At 48.5% G+C, this 21,234-nt stretch overlaps 1 protein-coding gene across 4 annotated transcripts in view; it reads right to left on the bottom strand.

The window, feature by feature from the left end:
• Positions 1 to 21,234, bottom strand: part of HYCC1 (hyccin PI4KA lipid kinase complex subunit 1) — a 132,026-nt gene that overhangs the window by 34,402 nt on the left and 76,390 nt on the right. For all 4 annotated transcript variants that reach the window (XM_073677856.1, XM_073677857.1, XM_073677859.1 and 1 more), the window contains 2 exons: positions 7,679 to 7,759; positions 3,720 to 3,835 (listed from right to left, as the gene is read on the bottom strand). In XM_073677856.1, the coding sequence (XP_073533957.1) occupies positions 3,720 to 3,835; positions 7,679 to 7,759 (197 nt within the window). The remainder of the gene's footprint in view (positions 1 to 3,719; positions 3,836 to 7,678; positions 7,760 to 21,234) is intronic.

The following is a 21,234-nucleotide window of genomic DNA, read 5'->3' on the forward strand; positions in this document are numbered from 1 at the left end:
TGCCCCATCCAGGTCCCCTCTTGTGGCTATGTGCCCCATCCAGGTCCCCTCTTGTGGCTATGTGCCCCATCCAGGACCCCATCCTGTGGCTATGTGCCCCATCCAGGTCCCCATCCTGTGGCTATGTGCCCCATCCAGGTCCCCATCTTGTGGCTATGTGCCCCATCCAGGTCCCCTCTTGTGGCTATGTGCCCCCTGTGCTGTTCTTCACACACATAAAATAGAAAAAAAAAAAGATTCTCACCTGTCCTCCGTTCCCTCGGCGGCCTTCCTGCAGATGTGGCCCGCAGGCACCACAGAGTCCGACCCCTTGACGATCCCGACCTGGTCCAGGAGGAGCCGCCGACAGCAGCGCTGCATTGCCGCACAGAGACCGTCTCCCAGCACTGCATTTCCGATGTCAGCCGCCTGCCAATCAGAGGCCAGCAGCTGACATCTGCATATGGCAATGACGTCATACTCGCTGCGCCGACACGCAGATATCAGCTGCTGGCCTCTGATTGGCCAGCGGCTGGCATTGGAAATGCAGTGCTGGGAAACAGTCTCTGTGCGGCAATGCAGCGCTGCTGTCGGCGGCTCCTCCTGGACCAGGTCGGGATCGTCAAGGGGTCTGTGCCTGCGGGCCGCATAAAGCAGCCTCAGGGGCCGCATGCGGCCCGCGGGCCGCGTGTTTGAGACCCCTGCTATAGACAGTACACAAATAAAAGGGGTTTCAGCACACAATGCCAGACAGGAGATGAATTGCTTTTGTCTGAAGCGCTCAGTTTCCATAATGACCGCATATAAATGCAGATCAAAATTGCCTTTGATAACCATTCTCCTGCAATGTGCTGACAGATGTGAAGTGATGCTCCGCCGAGATGAGAAAGCCACCCCTAGCCCCAGCTAAATGTATGGTTTGCTATTCTAGACCAAAATAAAACCATGATCACAAATGTTTATCACGCTGTAATTATAAAAAATAATAGTATTTGAAATATTAACTGTTTAGATGCCACAAGAACCACATTAAGAGTTATTTTGATGTTTAAAGACTATGGACACCTTTGACATGGACAAATTATTTTTACGTATGTTAATGGTAATCTTCAATTAACAAAATTGTAGTGTCTCAGTCTGCAATCTTCATTCATCTTCACACATCTCAAGTTTGAGATTTTTCTTTTCTTGGAGTGTCTCTCTCAGTAATATAGGCTGCTTGCGATATGTGTGTGCGCTCAGGGTACTGAAGTTTTCAGCAGCTAACATATCAGCACAGCTTCTATCCTGCACTTAATTACTCTTCATGTGTTTCCTCCTTTTCTACAACCTGTTTTCTCTGCCCTCATTGGGACTTTGGGTGCTTTCTTCTCTGTCGAGATCCAATGAGATCTAAGTGCAATCCATTCTGCTATAACCATCTAACATTGAGAGGTGGGAAAGGGAGCAGAGAGAACAGTCAACTAGGAGCTGTGACAGACTTGTATCAGTGTTGCAAAAGCAGTCAGCTAAGGACTTGCAGACACAATGCAGCAGCAAAATTGGAGAAAATCTTTAATAAACAGTAATTTAGTTAGATGGTTAAAGCGAAGCTGTTCTCTGGATATTAGAACACTAACTAATGGCATGTGACTAAAGAACCTTTAATCATTATTAAACCCATACCTTGCTTGTAGAATTTTATTTTGACATCTTCTAGAAAAGGCTCTTTACTCACATGCCATTAGTTTGGGTTGTAATATCCTGATGGCAGCTTCAACTTAGTATTTAAAAAGCAAATGAACAATAAAATTGCATGCAAAGGTGTACATAGCCTGTACGCTATTCTGAGCTCCATCCATTTCACAGGACGCACTGGACTGCAGCTCTTCCACCTCTGAAGCAGCTCATGATATACAATTTGAAAAATTTGATTTGTGAGTAAACGAGCCTGGCTTTATAAGGAAAATAACAATGCTTTTACCATTCTACAAAACAAGAGGGAAATCCAATCATAATGATTTTGTTATAAGTCATAGCTCCCTAGGAGAGGATTTCATTGTTTGATCTCTAATGAGGACCATCACTGACTGCCAGAATCTGAGGCCTTGATCTTCAGAGCAGTACAACCCTGTGTCTGAGAACATTTTAAAGCTCATCTGTCATCTGACTATGCACCTCAATGTAGAGACAGGTTCACTCTCCTAATAGTCAAAATGGAACCAGAAATATATTAGTTTGGCTATTAGGAGCTGTGACGACACAGTTTCTAATCTTAATCAGACAGATATTTAGATTTGTTAAGCCAGGAGAAATACACTATTATCTTTGTTGACTTTTCAATGTATGTGTTTCTTTGGCTGGTCAAGAAGGACGGTGACTCAGTGTTTGGGAGCAATGGTGTTTGTAACTATGTTAATTGTATACTGTACTAAGCCAGCTAGTTTATTTACAATATTTACAGGGGGATTAGCTCAAACAATGAGACCTGAGCGCTGCACCTTTCGCCTCCACCTGTGACTGATGACCTTAGCCACATATGTAAATATAAAAAGGGTTTTCTGTCCTGCTGCAAAGAGAATCAAGGAGAATTGGATAGACATTTTTTAGGACAGCAGATGGATAGCATGGCTCCATCCAGAGAGACACAGATTTGGATTCTACAGGTTTCCACCCTCAAGGTATACGGCCCTGACTGGAAGGACACAGATCTGCTCCATTGACCATCAGAGAACCCATGGATACATTTGGGGAAAACAGGTTGGGACAATGAGGTCGTCTGGCCCCATGGATATGTTGCTTGGGGTTGCCAGGTGGGACCCACCAATCGTCTGGAACCCATGGAGACGTTCAGAGAAGCGAGATTGGGACCAGCTGGTCATCTGGCCCCATGGAAACTCTCGGAGAGGCTAGGGTGGGACTCTCGGGTCTCCTGGCCTTGTACTTCGATGGACTGCAAGCTTCCCAAGCTTGCCGATACCTTCTCTCTGTGCGGGCACGCCAAACGCAGAGGGCCACTGGTTGAGGTAGTTGGCCCCGGAAGTCCCAAAGTCGCAGCTGCTCTATTCTCAGCAGGCCAGCGGAAGGGTGAGTGTGTAATGTTGCACCATCTTGGGTATTTGCTGGGACTGTTCTGTTTATTGTCAGTTTGGTGGTTCAATAAAATATTGCCACACTGTTTTACCCTCACCCTGTGTTGTCTGAGTAGTATAATGCCCACAGAAGACCCCGGGTCTTCACAGGAGCGATCAGAGAAATGCTGCACATAGTTGAGGAGTCCGGTGCACTCCAGAACGCTTCTCCTGCCACCTAATAGGGTCAGCTGTGTGTCTGCCTGTCAGTGCTAAGTGACTGCTAGAACATAAGCTCCAGTTAGAGGACCGCGGAGCATGGAAAACCCACAGAGCAGAGAAACGGCGTGTAATCCTAGTAGCCTAGCCTAGTATATACATTCTTTTAGCAAGAACTATTGTGTGAACTGTGCAACGTGATTGGAACCTTTCCGGTGGAAGCCATTGTGTTAGCACAATATTATGGATAGGTGACTTGGTATGGGCACTAAAATTTGACCTATATTTTTTTTAATGAGCATTATTATATTACAATAGCTGCACGGTTCAATCATTGTGTAGGTACATCCATAGATCCTCATTTCCAAGAATATCACATGAAAGATCTCAGACGCAATATACAAAGATGCCATCGGGACAATATCATCATAACCAAGGCAAGATTCATATGCATTCACACCTGAACTTTACCTGTTTTGCGCAGTTAACATTTCCCTTTGTGGATGAGGCCCACTGTACACAACTCTGGTAAGTGCATGCTGGGATAAAGCCCCTTCAGTAAGAGCCAAAGACCCTATACTGGATGGCTAAAAAGAAAGAAAAAACAGATTTAAGATGTTTCGGACACAAGAAATTCAGAGTATAAAAGGGAATGTGTATTTACAGCAGGAAATATAAGATGCAAAATGTCTTATTCCTTTCTCAAACATTTTTACAGCATTGGTTCTTTTGTCTCTGCTGTAAATTATTACATCCTGGCTGTCTGCAGCCACCACTGGAGGGAGCTAGAGAGCTTACTGTATACTGGGTCAATATATGACGAGAAGCAGTAGGTTTTAGGTTTGCATGTTTTATTTTTGTCTATTAAAGGGTTTTGTCAGCTCTGTATCAGAAAAGATCTGCTATGAAGATGTATTAGGAAATTACAAATTTGGAACTAAATTGCACTAAATACACAATGGTATTCAATGGAGCTGAAGACCTGCGTTCATCAAAACAGACTGGTTGCTATAGATGTCCAGCCTGACAGCTCTACATACCAACATTCCTTGCACCAGTCTGATCTATGCTATTAAAGCAGCATGTATATAATTTTTCTAGTAAATTAAAGTTTATTTCAATAGGTATAGGACTACGTTCACACCTACTGTCAGACATTCTGTCTGTTACATGTTAAGGAACAGGCAAATGATCAAAACGAATCCGTTGCACAACCAAAGCAATAAGAAGCAGAGGGGCCCCATTGATTATTATCGGGTCCATCTGGGTTCAGCCGTGTCAGTTTTTAAAAACGGACAAAAAGCAGCATGCAAAACTTTTTTCTGCTCTAAAAACTGATGCCCAATTAGATCCCATAATAATCAATGGGGAACCTTTGCTTCTGTTTTCATTAGTTATCCAAGTGATCTGTTTTGGATATAAAGCCCTAAAAATGGAAGAGATAATTGGAAGGTGTGAACACAGCCTTACCCGTGTGCAGCCTCTATACTTGACTCAGTCCATGTACAATAAGGCAATGACATAAAATTAAGTCTAGCCATCCAAGCTCACTAATATCCCGGTGATCAGGACTATTGTGCTACACGGTTTGCCGCATGTGACCAGATAAGCTGCTTACCATTACAGCTTCTGCATTTTGAAAAGAAAGAAAAATGACAAAACGAAAAAATCCCGCAGAAGGAATCCCAGATAAAAAACAGATTGCTACCAACATAATATCACAGATCCCAACATGAAATCCCAACATCTTCCTGAAATACCAGACACGATAGAAAGAACCCGCTCCCTTGACTGTGCACATTGTGTCGGTTCCAGTGTGGTACCTACTAACGTGGAGCAAATATGAACACTAAGACTGTGTCTATTTGTAATGGATTTACAATTATTCCAAGAATGTAAAGCTCTGTTCAGACATCTGTGTGTTCCTTTCGATCAGGTTTCCATGTCTCCTAAATGGTGAGTAATATTATAACCCGTAAATGTAAAAAAAAACCTGAGTTTAAAGTTACTGGGATACGTCATAAAACAATGTGAACCGATCCTTGGGCCCCCTGCATGACACACATTTTTTTTTTGTTTGTTTGTTTAATTCCATTTCCAAGAAAATTATGTCTACAACTGTATAGCAAACAGATGCCAGCGTCGGTCTTCCATTGGTATAATGCCAAGGTGTAGTGGTATTTTGGTACATGTCTCGTCTATAGAAACCGATGAAACCAGATTGGGGCCAATGTTAAGATTAAGGAGCATTTTCAACGATTTCATCTTAATTAGTGCTCTTGTATAAACCAGGCCTTAGAAGAAAAATAAATAGCATGTGCTAAAATATGTAAAACATGTCTTTATGGGGAGGTGTCTCTAAATGACTTATTCCCATGAGTGTGGATGTCCCTAAGTGCATATTTTATGGGGAGGTGGTATTTTCCTTTTGGGAAATTCACAAGAGAAAAATTGGTCAGTCACCACTGTTTTCATTTAAAGGGAATCTGTCACCTCCTGGGAGATATCAGACCTCTACTATGGGCATACAGGGAATAGAAAAGTAAATCTATATATACCTGTATGGCCCATAGTAGAGGTCTGATAGCAGAGAAATCTGTTTTTATAAACTCTATTTTGTACAGGCTTGGCGTCCCCCGCAGGCGCCAGGGAGTAATTATCACTTCCCAGCGACTGCTCAATAGAACCCTGCGACGCAGAGAACAGAGACGGGCCGAGATGAAGCAAAGCGCGCTCTATGTGAGCTCTATGTGAGCAGCGCTATGCACATGCCCGGCACAAGGGGGAGCACAGGGGAGGGGAGGAAATATGGTAACTAAGCAGATAGGTGGGGATTTAGGGGAATAATAAACAAATAGGCGGGGATTTCTTGCGTCCGGGGGACGCCAAGCCTGTGCAAAATAGAATTGATTAAAACGCTTCTCTCTGCAATCAAACCTCTACTATGGGCCATACAGATATGTATAGATTTACTTTTCTATAACCTGTATGGCCATAGTAGTGGTCTGATAACTCCAAAGTGGTGACAGATTCCCTTTAAAAGAATAAATCAATAGCCCTGATCTCAAGATACTCCTTAAAGGGGTTTTCCCACCAACAAAAGTTCATTTTAATCAATGGCTGTCTCTGACCTTGTACGGAACATACCACAGCTCCTGGGCAGGGGAGGAAGCAAAAGAGTATACAGACATTACAGCAGGGGATCACAGCTCATTCTTTTTGTGAGGTAAAATATTTCACTGCCAGTTTTTAAACAATATTTTACTTCTAACAAAGAATCAGCTGTGATCCCCTGCTGTCCTGTCTGTATACTCTTTTGCTTCCTCCCCTGCAAAGGAAATGTGGTATGAGCAGACCATGTTCCTGCTCGGTCAGACACAGTCATTGATTAAAATAAACTTTTGTTCAAGGGAAAACCCCTTTAATTTTCTGGTCGTGAAGTTGTGACTACTGAGAAGTTTGGGATTTTCGGGTCCAATCCCTCTTCAGTTCAGTGTTAGGGTAAAGGCATACGAAGCCTTATAAACTCAGATGAACCAACTTGTTCCAAGTAGAAGACACTTCAGGAAACGCTGGTGTTTTTTTTCTTTTTGTGTCCTGAGCTTTTTTTCCCCAGACAGTATTTTTTTTATATTATATTATATTATATTATATTATATTATATTATATTATATTATATTATATTATATTATATATATATATATATATATATATATATATATATATATATATATATATATATATATATATATATATATATATATATATATATATATAGGGTTTTCCCTACGGTTTTTGTGACTTTTTTTCCGTTGTCACTTCACTCTATGCGATGAAGAAACCCCAGATTTTTGTTTTTTTTTAGGCAAAAGCAAATGGCAAAAAACACTCCAAAAATGTCCGGGCATCTTTTAATCTTTTCCATTGACTTGCATTGTAAAGTATAGAGCGCCAGAACAAAGGACATGTCACTTCATTTAACCTGCGTTTTCCAAAAATGTGATCAGGAATCTGTTCGGTTGAGGAGGACTTTTATACTTTTCTCCTTCCTCGTGTGAATTCCTGTCCCCATCATTGTAAGCTTCCTAACCATCTTCAACCATGGAAAACATTTGTGCATGTGTCGAATCTGATGAAGATGGCGATTTGACTTCACGCTAGACGTCTGAACAAAAGAAACTTGACAGAAATAAAGAAATGCACTCAGATCAAGTAATGACAATTCAGCAGAAATATGGGAGGATTGACCATTTACTAGTCGTCCAGCCATTATATTGGGGGCACATGAAGCTGGACATTAAGGACTCAACACTATGGTAGGAAGCAGATCTTTTCCTGACGGCCCCCTCCCAACACATAAATGGACATTAATCATAGGCACAAAATTACGCTGCAGCCTGTATGTGACAGATAAGAGGCTCATATCCTACCTCATGAAATACGGAGGGCTTCGACAAGGACGGGATTGTGAAAGATAACACCCTGCTGTGCCCTTCTTCATCCATAATTTCCTGGAGAAAAAAAAAAATATATTTTTCAAATTTAAATATTAGTGGAAACAGTTCTGATCACAAATCAATTAAATCTCCGCCAGCTCCTGGCATTATACTGTATTTTGCTGATATTTATCATCCTAATGGTTATCCAGATGGCAGTGAAGGACACACACAATATAGTATATATATCTATCTATCTCCTTAAAACTGACAGTAAAAAGTCTGACCTTTATTTATCAAAACCACATATCAGATATCTACAGGTCTAAATGGGTTGTCTGTCTTCAATCTTCAGGAGCGCGCTGCTCCTCTGCCTCCCAGGGTAACAGGCGCTCTTGATGACTGACAATTCAGACCAGCGGCTCAGTGATGTCTCTGCAGCATCAGAGAAGGGCAGAGGCTCTGAAGATGTCGAAATCCAAGAGATCGGCCAGCTTCAGAGCAGCGCTAGCAGGCTGCAAAGCTAACAGTATGCAAGAACGCCATTCTGAGCGGGTAACTTTGGCAATGAGTTGTAAGCTTTACCCCCTATTGAAAATCAGAGGGATTTTTATTCATAAAATTGCAAAGTTTCTGGTTTTAAAATAACTTTTTTTATTATATTATGCTTTGCCTCTATAGCGCCATCATATTCTGCAGCACTTAACAGGCATCATCACCACATTTTCCATTGGGGCTCTCAAATCTATTATCCCAACTACACGTCTTTGGAGTGTGGGAGGAATCCCACGCAAACACGGGGAGAACATATAACTCCTTGCGGATGTTGTCCATGGTGGGATTTGAACCCAGGACCCCAAAAGCAACAGTGCTGACCACTGAGCCACCAATTTATGAAGATTAGGTCACCCCTTTGAACAAAAATAGAAATGCCATAAGTGTCTATCTACAAGAACTGCAATAAATGTCTAATCCCACCTCTGGACCCACATCTATGTCCAGAATGGAGGTCCCCCAATACCCAGTTCTATACGGCGTCTGATCTGCAGTAAAAGAAGAGGTGGCCACATATGTTCGTCTTACTTTCCATTTACAGGAGCTCCAAATAAGTTGAGTAAGTACGCTCATGTGTGCATGCTAGACATGTCTGTCATAAGATATCTCCCTTAACTTCAGTTATCAGCAACTTCTTATATAAATATGTGATGAACGGAGTATAACCCACACAGATATAATTGTAGAATTTAAAACAACCTACAAGGTTAAAGGATCGCTCCACTACTTTGATACAATGGCCCATCCTTAAGATAGACAATATCAAAATCATAGAACAAAGATGGGAATAACCTTTTAAACATGTTATTTCTACAGTCTTTTCATGTGGCCAAGGTTTAGAACCAGATGCAAACAGGTTGAAAAACAGAATCTACTGAAAACAGACTGTCATCCCTTTATATGGCGTAACATTTAGAGCTATTCAGAATGATATTGTTCTCTGTGAACAGTTTCAGGAACAACCATAATACTTTTGTGTTCTCATAGAAGTTAAGTCATGTTAGTTATGGCATCATTTTGACCTCACCATCAAGCGTTGACTTGTTATGTTACGATGGATAACCGGAGATGGATTATAATGTAATACAACACATTTAGAAAGCATCACCCTTACAGAAATCTGAACGATCATATCATGAATTTCAAAGCCATGTAACTACTAAAAAATAAATAAAAGGATTTACGATTGTTTGGCCTTGAGCCGTTTTTGCATCTTGGACTAACACTGGCTAACATTTTGTGCATTTTTGGTGCATATCAGACGCAAAATCTGCAAGTATTATAAATGTTGCTTCAAATATCTACTATCTCTCTGAACTAAAAATATCTCTGAACTAAGGTTTAATGGGCAGTGTCGGGTTTTTGAGTAATTTGGGCTATCCTAGTATTTTTCATTCTTCATGCAGGGCAAAAAACAAAACAACGCAGAATCCAAGTCATAGGGTCTATCATGAAATTGCCATTACAAGTCTGAAATTAGGTCTGATGTGGCATCCTCTTATAATGGAGGAAGGTATAACTCAAATGTGAACAGACCCTTACCAGATTCTTTCCCTTCAAATAAGGCTATATTTTGGTGACATTGAAGGAAACTCAGTACCATAGGAATACAAAAAAGTAACAAGTAAAGACATCAAATGCAGCTCTGCAGGGAACCCCTATCATTTACTGCAACATATATTTATTAACCCGCTAATCCTACACCTCCCCCACAAGTAACTCCTAGTACATGATCCAACAATGGCATCCATAATTACCTTCATTACAGCTTCAAATTGCATCTACATTTAGCCGATCAATTAAATCAAGTTTTTTTCCTTTCTATTAACAGAAATAAAACACGAGCAAAAGCAACGTACACTCTTGTTTTATATTACATAGTAATGTTTTTCTAATCAAAGACTGTGTGCACACAGTGCGTTTTTGCAGCGTTTTCCCCCCTGAAAATTAGGCAGAATTAGGCCAAAAAATCTAGGGAATGCTTCTGCCAGCTAATTAAATGAGAATCCTGAAGTTGCTGTGCACATGATCAGTAATTTCCCTTTGAGTATTTGCAGTGCGTTTAAATCTGCAGCATGTCAAATCTTTGTGCATTTTTGCCGCGTTTTTCACCCATTGACATAAATTGAGTCAGTCAAATCCGCGGCAAAAACTCAGGCATAAAAATATTTGCGGATTTCCATGTCACCTATAAAAAACAATAAACCACCCTATCCCTCACCTGTCCACCGTAATGCAGGTAATCCAGCAGGGCTGTGGAGTCGGAGTCTGGACTCAGGATGCACATACAGATGAACAGAAAGCTGTCGGTTCCCACTTACATCACTCATCCTAGGCGTCTGAGTTTCAGCACAGTAGACGCGATTATGTCACTAAATGAAACCTACTGAGCTGAGCCTCAATCCACAAAGTAGTGAATCGGGGGAACACAGCTAGGCTAGCAGTATTTTTTTTATTATTATAGTCAGTAGTTATGGAGGGGGAAGTTGTAGAGCCAGGATACTGTGCATAGGCTGGCTGTGGGGGGGGGCCATGATACTGTGCATAGGCTGGCTGTGGGGGGGGGCCATGATACTGTGCATAGGCTGGCTGTGGGGGGGGGCCATGATACTGTGCATAGGCTGGCTGTGGGGGGGCCATGATACTGTGCATAGGCTGGCTGTGGGGGGGCCATGATACTGTGCATAGGCTGGCTGTGGGGGGGCCATGATACTGTGCATAGGCTGGCTGTGGGGGGCCCATGATACTGTGCATAGGCTGGCTGTGGGGGGGCCGGGGGGCCCATGATAGTGCGCGTAGGCTGGCTGTGGGGGGGCCGGGGGGCCCATGATAGTGCGCGTAGGCTGGCTGTGGGGGGGCCGGGGGGCCCATGATAGTGCGCGTAGGCTGGCTGTGGGGGAGCCATGATAGTGCGCGTAGGCTGGCTGTGGGGGAGCCATGATAGTGCGCGTAGGCTGGCTGTGGGGGAGCCATGATAGTGCGCGTAGGCTGGCTGTGGGGGAGCCATGATACTGCGCGTAGGCTGGCTGTGGGGGAGCCATGATACTGCGCGTAGGCTGGCTGTGGGGGAGCCATGATACTGCGCGTAGGCTGGCTGTGGGGGAGCCATGATACTGCGCGTAGGCTGGCTGTGGGGGAGCCATGATACTGCGCGTAGGCTGGCTGTGGGGGAGCCATGATACTGCGCGTAGGCTGGCTGTGGGGGAGCCATGATACTGCGCGTAGGCTGGCTGTGGGGGAGCCATGATACTGCGCGTAGGCTGGCTGTGGGGGAGCCATGATACTGCGCGTAGGCTGGCTGTGGGGGAGCCATGATACTGCGCGTAGGCTGGCTGTGGGGGAGCCATGATACTGCGCGTAGGCTGGCTGTGGGGGAGCCATGATACTGCGCGTAGGCTGGCTGTGGGGGAGCCATGATACTGCGCGTAGGCTGGCTGTGGGGGAGCCATGATACTGCGCGTAGGCTGGCTGTGGGGGAGCCATGATACTGCGCGTAGGCTGGCTGTGGGGGAGCCATGATACTGCGCGTAGGCTGGCTGTGGGGGAGCCATGATACTGCGCGTAGGCTGGCTGTGGGGGAGCCATGATACTGCGCGTAGGCTGGCTGTGGGGGAGCCATGATACTGCGCGTAGGCTGGCTGTGGGGGAGCCATGATACTGCGCGTAGGCTGGCTGTGGGGGAGCCATGATACTGCGCGTAGGCTGGCTGTGGGGGAGCCATGATACTGCGCGTAGGCTGGCTGTGGGGGAGCCATGATACTGCGCGTAGGCTGGCTGTGGGGGAGCCATGATACTGCGCGTAGGCTGGCTGTGGGGGAGCCATGATACTGCGCGTAGGCTGGCTGTGGGGGAGCCATGATACTGCGCGTAGGCTGGCTGTGGGGGAGCCATGATACTGCGCGTAGGCTGGCTGTGGGGGAGCCATGATACTGCGCGTAGGCTGGCTGTGGGGGAGCCATGATACTGCGCGTAGGCTGGCTGTGGGGGAGCCATGATACTGCGCGTAGGCTGGCTGTGGGGGAGCCATGATACTGCGCGTAGGCTGGCTGTGGGGGAGCCATGATACTGCGCGTAGGCTGGCTGTGGGGGAGCCATGATACTGCGCGTAGGCTGGCTGTGGGGGAGCCATGATACTGCGCGTAGGCTGGCTGTGGGGGAGCCATGATACTGCGCGTAGGCTGGCTGTGGGGGAGCCATGATACTGCGCGTAGGCTGGCTGTGGGGGAGCCATGATACTGCGCGTAGGCTGGCTGTGGGGGAGCCATGATACTGCGCGTAGGCTGGCTGTGGGGGAGCCATGATACTGCGCGTAGGCTGGCTGTGGGGGAGCCATGATACTGCGCGTAGGCTGGCTGTGGGGGAGCCATGATACTGCGCGTAGGCTGGCTGTGGGGGAGCCATGATACTGCGCGTAGGCTGGCTGTGGGGGAGCCATGATACTGCGCGTAGGCTGGCTGTGGGGGAGCCATGATACTGCGCGTAGGCTGGCTGTGGGGGAGCCATGATACTGCGCGTAGGCTGGCTGTGGGGGAGCCATGATACTGCGCGTAGGCTGGCTGTGGGGGAGCCATGATACTGCGCGTAGGCTGGCTGTGGGGGAGCCATGATACTGCGCGTAGGCTGGCTGTGGGGGAGCCATGATACTGCGCGTAGGCTGGCTGTGGGGGAGCCATGATACTGCGCGTAGGCTGGCTGTGGGGGAGCCATGATACTGCGCGTAGGCTGGCTGTGGGGGAGCCATGATACTGCGCGTAGGCTGGCTGTGGGGGAGCCATGATACTGCGCGTAGGCTGGCTGTGGGGGAGCCATGATACTGCGCGTAGGCTGGCTGTGGGGGAGCCATGATACTGCGCGTAGGCTGGCTGTGGGGGAGCCATGATACTGCGCGTAGGCTGGCTGTGGGGGAGCCATGATACTGCGCGTAGGCTGGCTGTGGGGGAGCCATGATACTGCGCGTAGGCTGGCTGTGGGGGAGCCATGATACTGCGCGTAGGCTGGCTGTGGGGGAGCCATGATACTGCGCGTAGGCTGGCTGTGGGGGAGCCATGATACTGCGCGTAGGCTGGCTGTGGGGGAGCCATGATACTGCGCGTAGGCTGGCTGTGGGGGAGCCATGATACTGCGCGTAGGCTGGCTGTGGGGGAGCCATGATACTGCGCGTAGGCTGGCTGTGGGGGAGCCATGATACTGCGCGTAGGCTGGCTGTGGGGGAGCCATGATACTGCGCGTAGGCTGGCTGTGGGGGAGCCATGATACTGCGCGTAGGCTGGCTGTGGGGGAGCCATGATACTGCGCGTAGGCTGGCTGTGGGGGAGCCATGATACTGCGCGTAGGCTGGCTGTGGGGGAGCCATGATACTGCGCGTAGGCTGGCTGTGGGGGAGCCATGATACTGCGCGTAGGCTGGCTGTGGGGGAGCCATGATACTGCGCGTAGGCTGGCTGTGGGGGAGCCATGATACTGCGCGTAGGCTGGCTGTGGGGGAGCCATGATACTGCGCGTAGGCTGGCTGTGGGGGAGCCATGATACTGCGCGTAGGCTGGCTGTGGGGGAGCCATGATACTGCGCGTAGGCTGGCTGTGGGGGAGCCATGATACTGCGCGTAGGCTGGCTGTGGGGGAGCCATGATACTGCGCGTAGGCTGGCTGTGGGGGAGCCATGATACTGCGCGTAGGCTGGCTGTGGGGGAGCCATGATACTGCGCGTAGGCTGGCTGTGGGGGAGAGCCATGATACTGCGCGTAGGCTGGCTGTGGGGGAGAGCCATGATACTGCGCGTAGGCTGGCTGTGGGGGAGAGCCATGATACTGCGCGTAGGCTGGCTGTGGGGGAGAGCCATGATACTGCGCGTAGGCTGGCTGTGGGGGAGAGCCATGATACTGCGCGTAGGCTGGCTGTGGGGGAGAGCCATGATACTGCGCGTAGGCTGGCTGTGGGGGAGAGCCATGATACTGCGCGTAGGCTGGCTGTGGGGGAGAGCCATGATACTGCGCGTAGGCTGGCTGTGGGGGAGAGCCATGATACTGCGCGTAGGCTGGCTGTGGGGGAGAGCCATGATACTGCGCGTAGGCTGGCTGTGGGGGAGAGCCATGATACTGCGCGTAGGCTGGCTGTGGGGGAGAGCCATGATACTGCGCGTAGGCTGGCTGTGGGGGAGAGCCATGATACTGCGCGTAGGCTGGCTGTGGGGGAGAGCCATGATACTGCGCGTAGGCTGGCTGTGGGGGAGAGCCATGATACTGCGCGTAGGCTGGCTGTGGGGGAGAGCCATGATACTGCGCGTAGGCTGGCTGTGGGGGAGAGCCATGATACTGCGCGTAGGCTGGCTGTGGGGGAGAGCCATGATACTGCGCGTAGGCTGGCTGTGGGGGAGAGCCATGATACTGCGCGTAGGCTGGCTGTGGGGGAGAGCCATGATACTGCGCGTAGGCTGGCTGTGGGGGAGAGCCATGATACTGCGCGTAGGCTGGCTGTGGGGGAGAGCCATGATACTGCGCGTAGGCTGGCTGTGGGGGAGAGCCATGATACTGCGCGTAGGCTGGCTGTGGGGGAGAGCCATGATACTGCGCGTAGGCTGGCTGTGGGGGAGAGCCATGATACTGCGCGTAGGCTGGCTGTGGGGGAGAGCCATGATACTGCGCGTAGGCTGGCTGTGGGGGAGAGCCATGATACTGCGCGTAGGCTGGCTGTGGGGGAGAGCCATGATACTGCGCGTAGGCTGGCTGTGGGGGAGAGCCATGATACTGCGCGTAGGCTGGCTGTGGGGGAGAGCCATGATACTGCGCGTAGGCTGGCTGTGGGGGAGAGCCATGATACTGCGCGTAGGCTGGCTGTGGGGGAGAGCCATGATACTGCGCGTAGGCTGGCTGTGGGGGAGAGCCATGATACTGCGCGTAGGCTGGCTGTGGGGGAGAGCCATGATACTGCGCGTAGGCTGGCTGTGGGGGAGAGCCATGATACTGCGCGTAGGCTGGCTGTGGGGGAGAGCCATGATACTGCGCGTAGGCTGGCTGTGGGGGAGAGCCATGATACTGCGCGTAGGCTGGCTGTGGGGGAGAGCCATGATACTGCGCGTAGGCTGGCTGTGGGGGAGAGCCATGATACTGCGCGTAGGCTGGCTGTGGGGGAGAGCCATGATACTGCGCGTAGGCTGGCTGTGGGGGAGAGCCATGATACTGCGCGTAGGCTGGCTGTGGGGGAGAGCCATGATACTGCGCGTAGGCTGGCTGTGGGGGAGAGCCATGATACTGCGCGTAGGCTGGCTGTGGGGGAGAGCCATGATACTGCGCGTAGGCTGGCTGTGGGGGAGAGCCATGATACTGCGCGTAGGCTGGCTGTGGGGGAGAGCCATGATACTGCGCGTAGGCTGGCTGTGGGGGAGAGCCATGATACTGCGCGTAGGCTGGCTGTGGGGGAGAGCCATGATACTGCGCGTAGGCTGGCTGTGGGGGAGAGCCATGATACTGCGCGTAGGCTGGCTGTGGGGGAGAGCCATGATACTGCGCGTAGGCTGGCTGTGGGGGAGAGCCATGATACTGCGCGTAGGCTGGCTGTGGGGGAGAGCCATGATACTGCGCGTAGGCTGGCTGTGGGGGAGAGCCATGATACTGCGCGTAGGCTGGCTGTGGGGGAGAGCCATGATACTGCGCGTAGGCTGGCTGTGGGGGAGAGCCATGATACTGCGCGTAGGCTGGCTGTGGGGGAGAGCCATGATACTGCGCGTAGGCTGGCTGTGGGGGAGAGCCATGATACTGCGCGTAGGCTGGCTATGGGGGAGCCATGATACTGCGCGTAGGCTGGCTGTGGGGGAGCCATGATACTGCGCGTAGGCTGGCTGTGGGGGAGCCATGATACTGCGCGTAGGCTGGCTGTGGGGGAGCCATGATACTGCGCGCAGGCTGGCTATGGGGGAGCCATGATACTGCGCGCAGGCTGGCTATGGGGGAGCCATGATACTGCGCGCAGGCTGGCTATGGGGGAGCCATGATACTGCGCGCAGGCTGGCTATGGGGGAGCCATGATACTGCGCGCAGGCTGGCTATGGGGGAGCCATGATACTGCGCGCAGGCTGGCTATGGGGGAGCCATGATACTGCGCGTAGGCTGGCTGTAGGGGAGCCATGATACTGCGCGTAGGCTGGCTGTGGGGGAGCCATGATACTGCGCGTAGGCTGGCTGTGGGGGAGCCATGATACTGCGCGTAGGCTGGCTGTGGGGGAGCCATGATACTGCGCGTAGGCTGGCTGTGGGGGAGCCATGATACTGCGCGTAGGCTGGCTGTGGGGGAGCCATGATACTGCGCGTAGGCTGGCTGTGGGGGAGCCATGATACTGCGCGTAGGCTGGCTGTGGGGGAGCCATGATACTGCGCGTAGGCTGGCTGTGGGGGAGCCATGATACTGCGCGCAGGGTGGCTATGGGGAAGCCATGATACTGCGCGCAGGCTGGCTGTGGGGGAGCCATGATACTGTGTGTAGCCTCGATGTTATCTGCGTGACAAATCAGGGATGCTCATGGGCGGAGATGATTTTTTGGCGCAAACAAGCCGGAATCCCGAACACGAACCCGAATTTGAAATGCCGAACAAATTTGCTCAAACACTATCCATCAGGCCTAGGGGCCAGCACTTAAAACTTTTCCCTGACACCTCACAATGCGTTGCCCTATTATTGTCTTACAATATAACAGAAAATCTGAGGAAGCCCATCAAAATGGATTTTACCACTGCTAATGATATATTTTTTAAAGTTGAAACCCCCAACCCTCACTAGAATTCGGGCATCCACTTACTTAATCCTTTCTTAAAGAAAACAGGAGTGGTTTTCTAATCTACTCGGCCGTTTACAGCTGCCAGACGATGGATGCACAGCTTGTATACACCCATTACATAGAACAACCGTGAGACTTTAGCAGAGTAGGGCTGCACCTGCCGGCAGTACACCAGTGAACTAAATGTACAGTGGAGGAAGATTAATCTGGACTCTCACACTCATCTGGGAGTCTATAAGTCTACAGATACTAACAGAGAATGTCCTGTATATTAAGTCACAAATCATGCTTCCCAGCTTGTAAGCACGATTATTAGCATTTGTAATGTAAGCAGAGCACCCCCAGGGGACACTGCAGTCAGATGTGCCGACAGATTCCTGGAAAGACAGAAGCATGAAACTGATGAAGATATAAGCGGCAGCTTCCAGACACCGAACTAACGACACAAAAACTAGAAGGGCAGAAAGACTCAGAATTTTTATTGCTTTACTGAGTGAATATGGTATGTACCTATTAATATCTTCTGTAGATGAAAGCTTTATATAACAGTTATTCTGGAAATCCATATCACGAGCACCAATAGGTTAGCAAACATATGTGTCCAAATTATGATTGCAGCCTCTGCCCTGTCTTTGAAATGAAGCATCATCATTGACGCTCGTTTTTGGGGCTGGACTGGTCCCTGCACGGTGTGCACTGTGTGATGTGCACAGTGACAGTGCACTCTTTGTTACCGGCGCTGGCTCAGATCAGCAGTAACGAGTCGGCAACAGAACACATTGTCAGAATACCCGGCGAGCAGAGACCAGCAAAAGCCGCACAAGAGCCAATTGCTTTTTTAAAAAAAAAAAAGCAAAACGTATCCTTTTTGATACAGTACATTGATCTTTTGTCAGTAACCTCTTTGTGCCATTCTTTTGAATAGGTAACATACAAGACTAGTGTAGAGAAAATCGTTGTAATTTTTCACTTTTTTTTGTTTTGGGCCTCATATTAAATCGCATGTTTAAAAGGGAATCTGTAACCCTCTGGGACGTTCTAAAGCTATTACTATGGGCATACAGGCAGGGCTGTGGAGTCTGAGCTCATTTTGGTGTAGTCTGAGTCGGTATAAAATGGACCAACTCAGACTCCTAAAATATATAATAAATTGGGTACAGTAGTTCAGTGCAGTTTGTGGGGAATGTATTTCCATAAGAATTTGGGAAAGTTATGAAATGTCCTATAAATGTCTGTCCTATTCCTGATCTAAGGGTCTAGACTTTTAGCTGAGATGAATCTGTGCTACAGTAAATTTATCACTTAAACAGGGGATAGAGTTGTTCAAATAGTCCTACCTGTATGCCTCATAGCCGCGGTCTTGTTGCAAAGAAATCATCTTTGAATCCTTTATGTTAATGAGTTCTTCCAGGCTCTGGGGCGTGCGGTGCCTGGAAGAAAAAGCTGCCTCCAGTCTTCAGTTGTGTACCACACCCTGCCCATCTGCCCACAGAAGGGCAGAAGAGCAAGTACAATTGCGCTATTGCAGGCGTGGGATTCAGACGCCACAGCTGCACATCACATGGCACTGTGACGCTGATGGGAAGGGTGTCGTATGCAAATGAACACCGGAGGCAGAGTTTTCTTCCAGGCACCGAACGCCCCAGAGCCTGGAAGAACTCATTAACATAAGGGATTAAAAGATGATTTCTCCACAAGACCGCAGCTATGAGGCATACAGGTAGGATGGTTTGATCAATTCTATCAACTGTATGCCCATATTAATAGCTTAAAGGGGTTGTCCACTACTTTATATGATCCCCCAATGTATTCCCCCAGGGCCCATAAGTGTTTCTCTAAATACCTTGTGGTGCCTTTTCTGCCTGTGAGCGACACTATCACTGGCTGCTCACAGGCATCACGTGACCCCGGGCTGCAGACGGCTCTGACATCCGCTGACGTCACAAGTCCAGGCTGCAGCCGAGGGTCCCTCTTCCACGTTCCACCGGTGGCTGCTGGGTTGTGGGCGGGGTTACCCCGTGCGTCACACCCAGCATCCACCAGGCGCTCTCCCTCTCCTCGTTCACTGGGAAAACAAGCGGTGGATGCTGGGTGTCACGCACGGGATAACCCCGCCCACAGCCCAGCATCCACCGCGGGGAGCGAGTCACTGATGTCACGACTCACTTGACGTGACATCAGCGTGGGGGGTGTCATGTGATGTCTCTGAGCAGCCAGCGATAGCAAAGCTCAGAGGCAGAAAAGGCACCGCAAGGTATTTACAAAAACACTTTTGGGCCCCGGGGGGATATATATAAAGTAGTGGACATCATCTTTAAAAACGTCCCAGGGGGTGACAGACTCCTTTTAAATGGTCAATGTACCTTCAGACAACTGAAAAAGAATCTGTCACTTTATTCATGCTGCCCAATCCATGGGCAGCATGAATCAGAGCTGCACGATTGCAGCCAGGTTTATTTTTTGTGAAATGCTCTGGCACTCAAGAAGAAATATAGTTTGAACATCTGGCTGGGTACCAAAGGCAGAAACGAGACTACTCAGGCTATTTCCCTGCAGATATGGTTGATTAACAGGTATCTCCCATGTGTGTACTTAGCGAGAGACCTGTCAATCCCCTGCAGAAGTGCTGGGAAAAGCAGGCCAGAGGCGGAACCGGACTAGTCTACGACCAGGTCTTCAAACTAGCACGGTGTACATACATTACACGGAGTACACAGCAGTGTGTATACACCCTGCTGCAGACACACAGATACAAGGAAAGCACTGGAGGGAGGGCCGCATCTGCACGGAGGGCCGCGTCTGGCTGAATGGAGGCCCGCCCACCCACACAGCAAGCCACGCCCAACCATCAGTTTCCAAACCCAGGAACCCAGGGAGGCATCCCAGGAAATCAGAGGATTTTCAGGGAATCCGCTCAAGTTACAGAAGAATTTGAAAAAGCAAGGTATTTAGTGAAGCGCTGTTCAATATCAGTTAGTTCACATGAAATGGACTTGTAAAGCAGTGGCCAAGCCCTTTAAGTATGATCTGTCTCAAGCAGCAGAGATAGATTACAGTAAGCAGGGGCAAAATATACACAGGAGAGCAGAGAGACAAACTGTATACAGGTACAGGCTTAACAGAGAGACTGTTAAATGACTCCTGATGAGAGAAGGGAACGTTACACACGGCATAACGGTGCGAGAACTTCCTGAACAGACAACAGAGTAAATGATGTCCGTAGGCACCTTCTCTGAATGAGCCCTCGTACCACATCCGGCATGCTCTGCATCTCTAAACTGCTCTCTGTGGTAGACATCACATCTCCAGTGAAACGTAGGAACATCACCCTTAGGCGGCAGAAGTGGAATAAATGTCCTCTAAGGAAGGACATGAGTATTGTCACATTTATTCAAATAAAAGACATATCAAGTAAAGCAGTTCACTGCCGGCCCTTCTCCACTGCTCTCATTTTACTGAAGCTTTTTTAACTCTTCACAGTAGAACGATGGTATCTACCACTCAGAGAAAAGAACTTATTGCGAGGAGTTTGTCCTGTTACCATAACGGATTACAAATATTAATCATTTTTATAGATAATCTCATTGGTTGAGGCAATCTGTTTCTCATCAAAAATGTCAACAGGAGAGAGAATACAATAATTTTGACGTCATTTGTGGTGCTGTCAATTGTAGATGAGGAGTCATTTCGCAGACGTATGTCCAAATGAGTTCAGTTATCCATGAATACTGCGCGAAATAAGTCATCATTGTGAGTCTTTACCAATAAAGGAAATGCTTTGAGATTGTGGTCTTGTAATGGCCCCACGAAAGTCGAGAACTCTTTTTTAAATTTTATGCTCTCTTCTGCTGTCAATCTTCTCTGCCGAGGTCTGGACTGAAAACCATGGGCATAGCAGTCACTATTTTCCCCATACTAGGATTTATGTGCCCACAATCACACTAACCCAGGTGAAACTTTCTTCTATGGATCCGACTGCACTTTCTTTACCTTTCTAAACCATACTAAACAAGGCATCATCCTTTTCTCATTTTTCCTTCACAGCATCCATCATTGAAATCTTAAGAGTTACTCTCAATTACCAAAGAAGAAAACACTTAGCCAAAGTTGGTGGATCCATTACAAACGTAGCATCTGCCGTTTTCAATTTTTGTTATTGTAAAAGTGACTAAACAGACATTTTTTTATAAATATATATTTTTTAGGCTTTAAAATTCTCTGCAGATCAGA

This window comes from Phyllobates terribilis, unplaced genomic scaffold (assembly GCF_046119375.1).
Source record: "Phyllobates terribilis strain yellow unplaced genomic scaffold, ASM4611937v1 Scaffold_4__5_contigs__length_816908805, whole genome shotgun sequence".
NCBI classification, from domain to species: Eukaryota; Metazoa; Chordata; class Amphibia; order Anura; family Dendrobatidae; genus Phyllobates; species Phyllobates terribilis.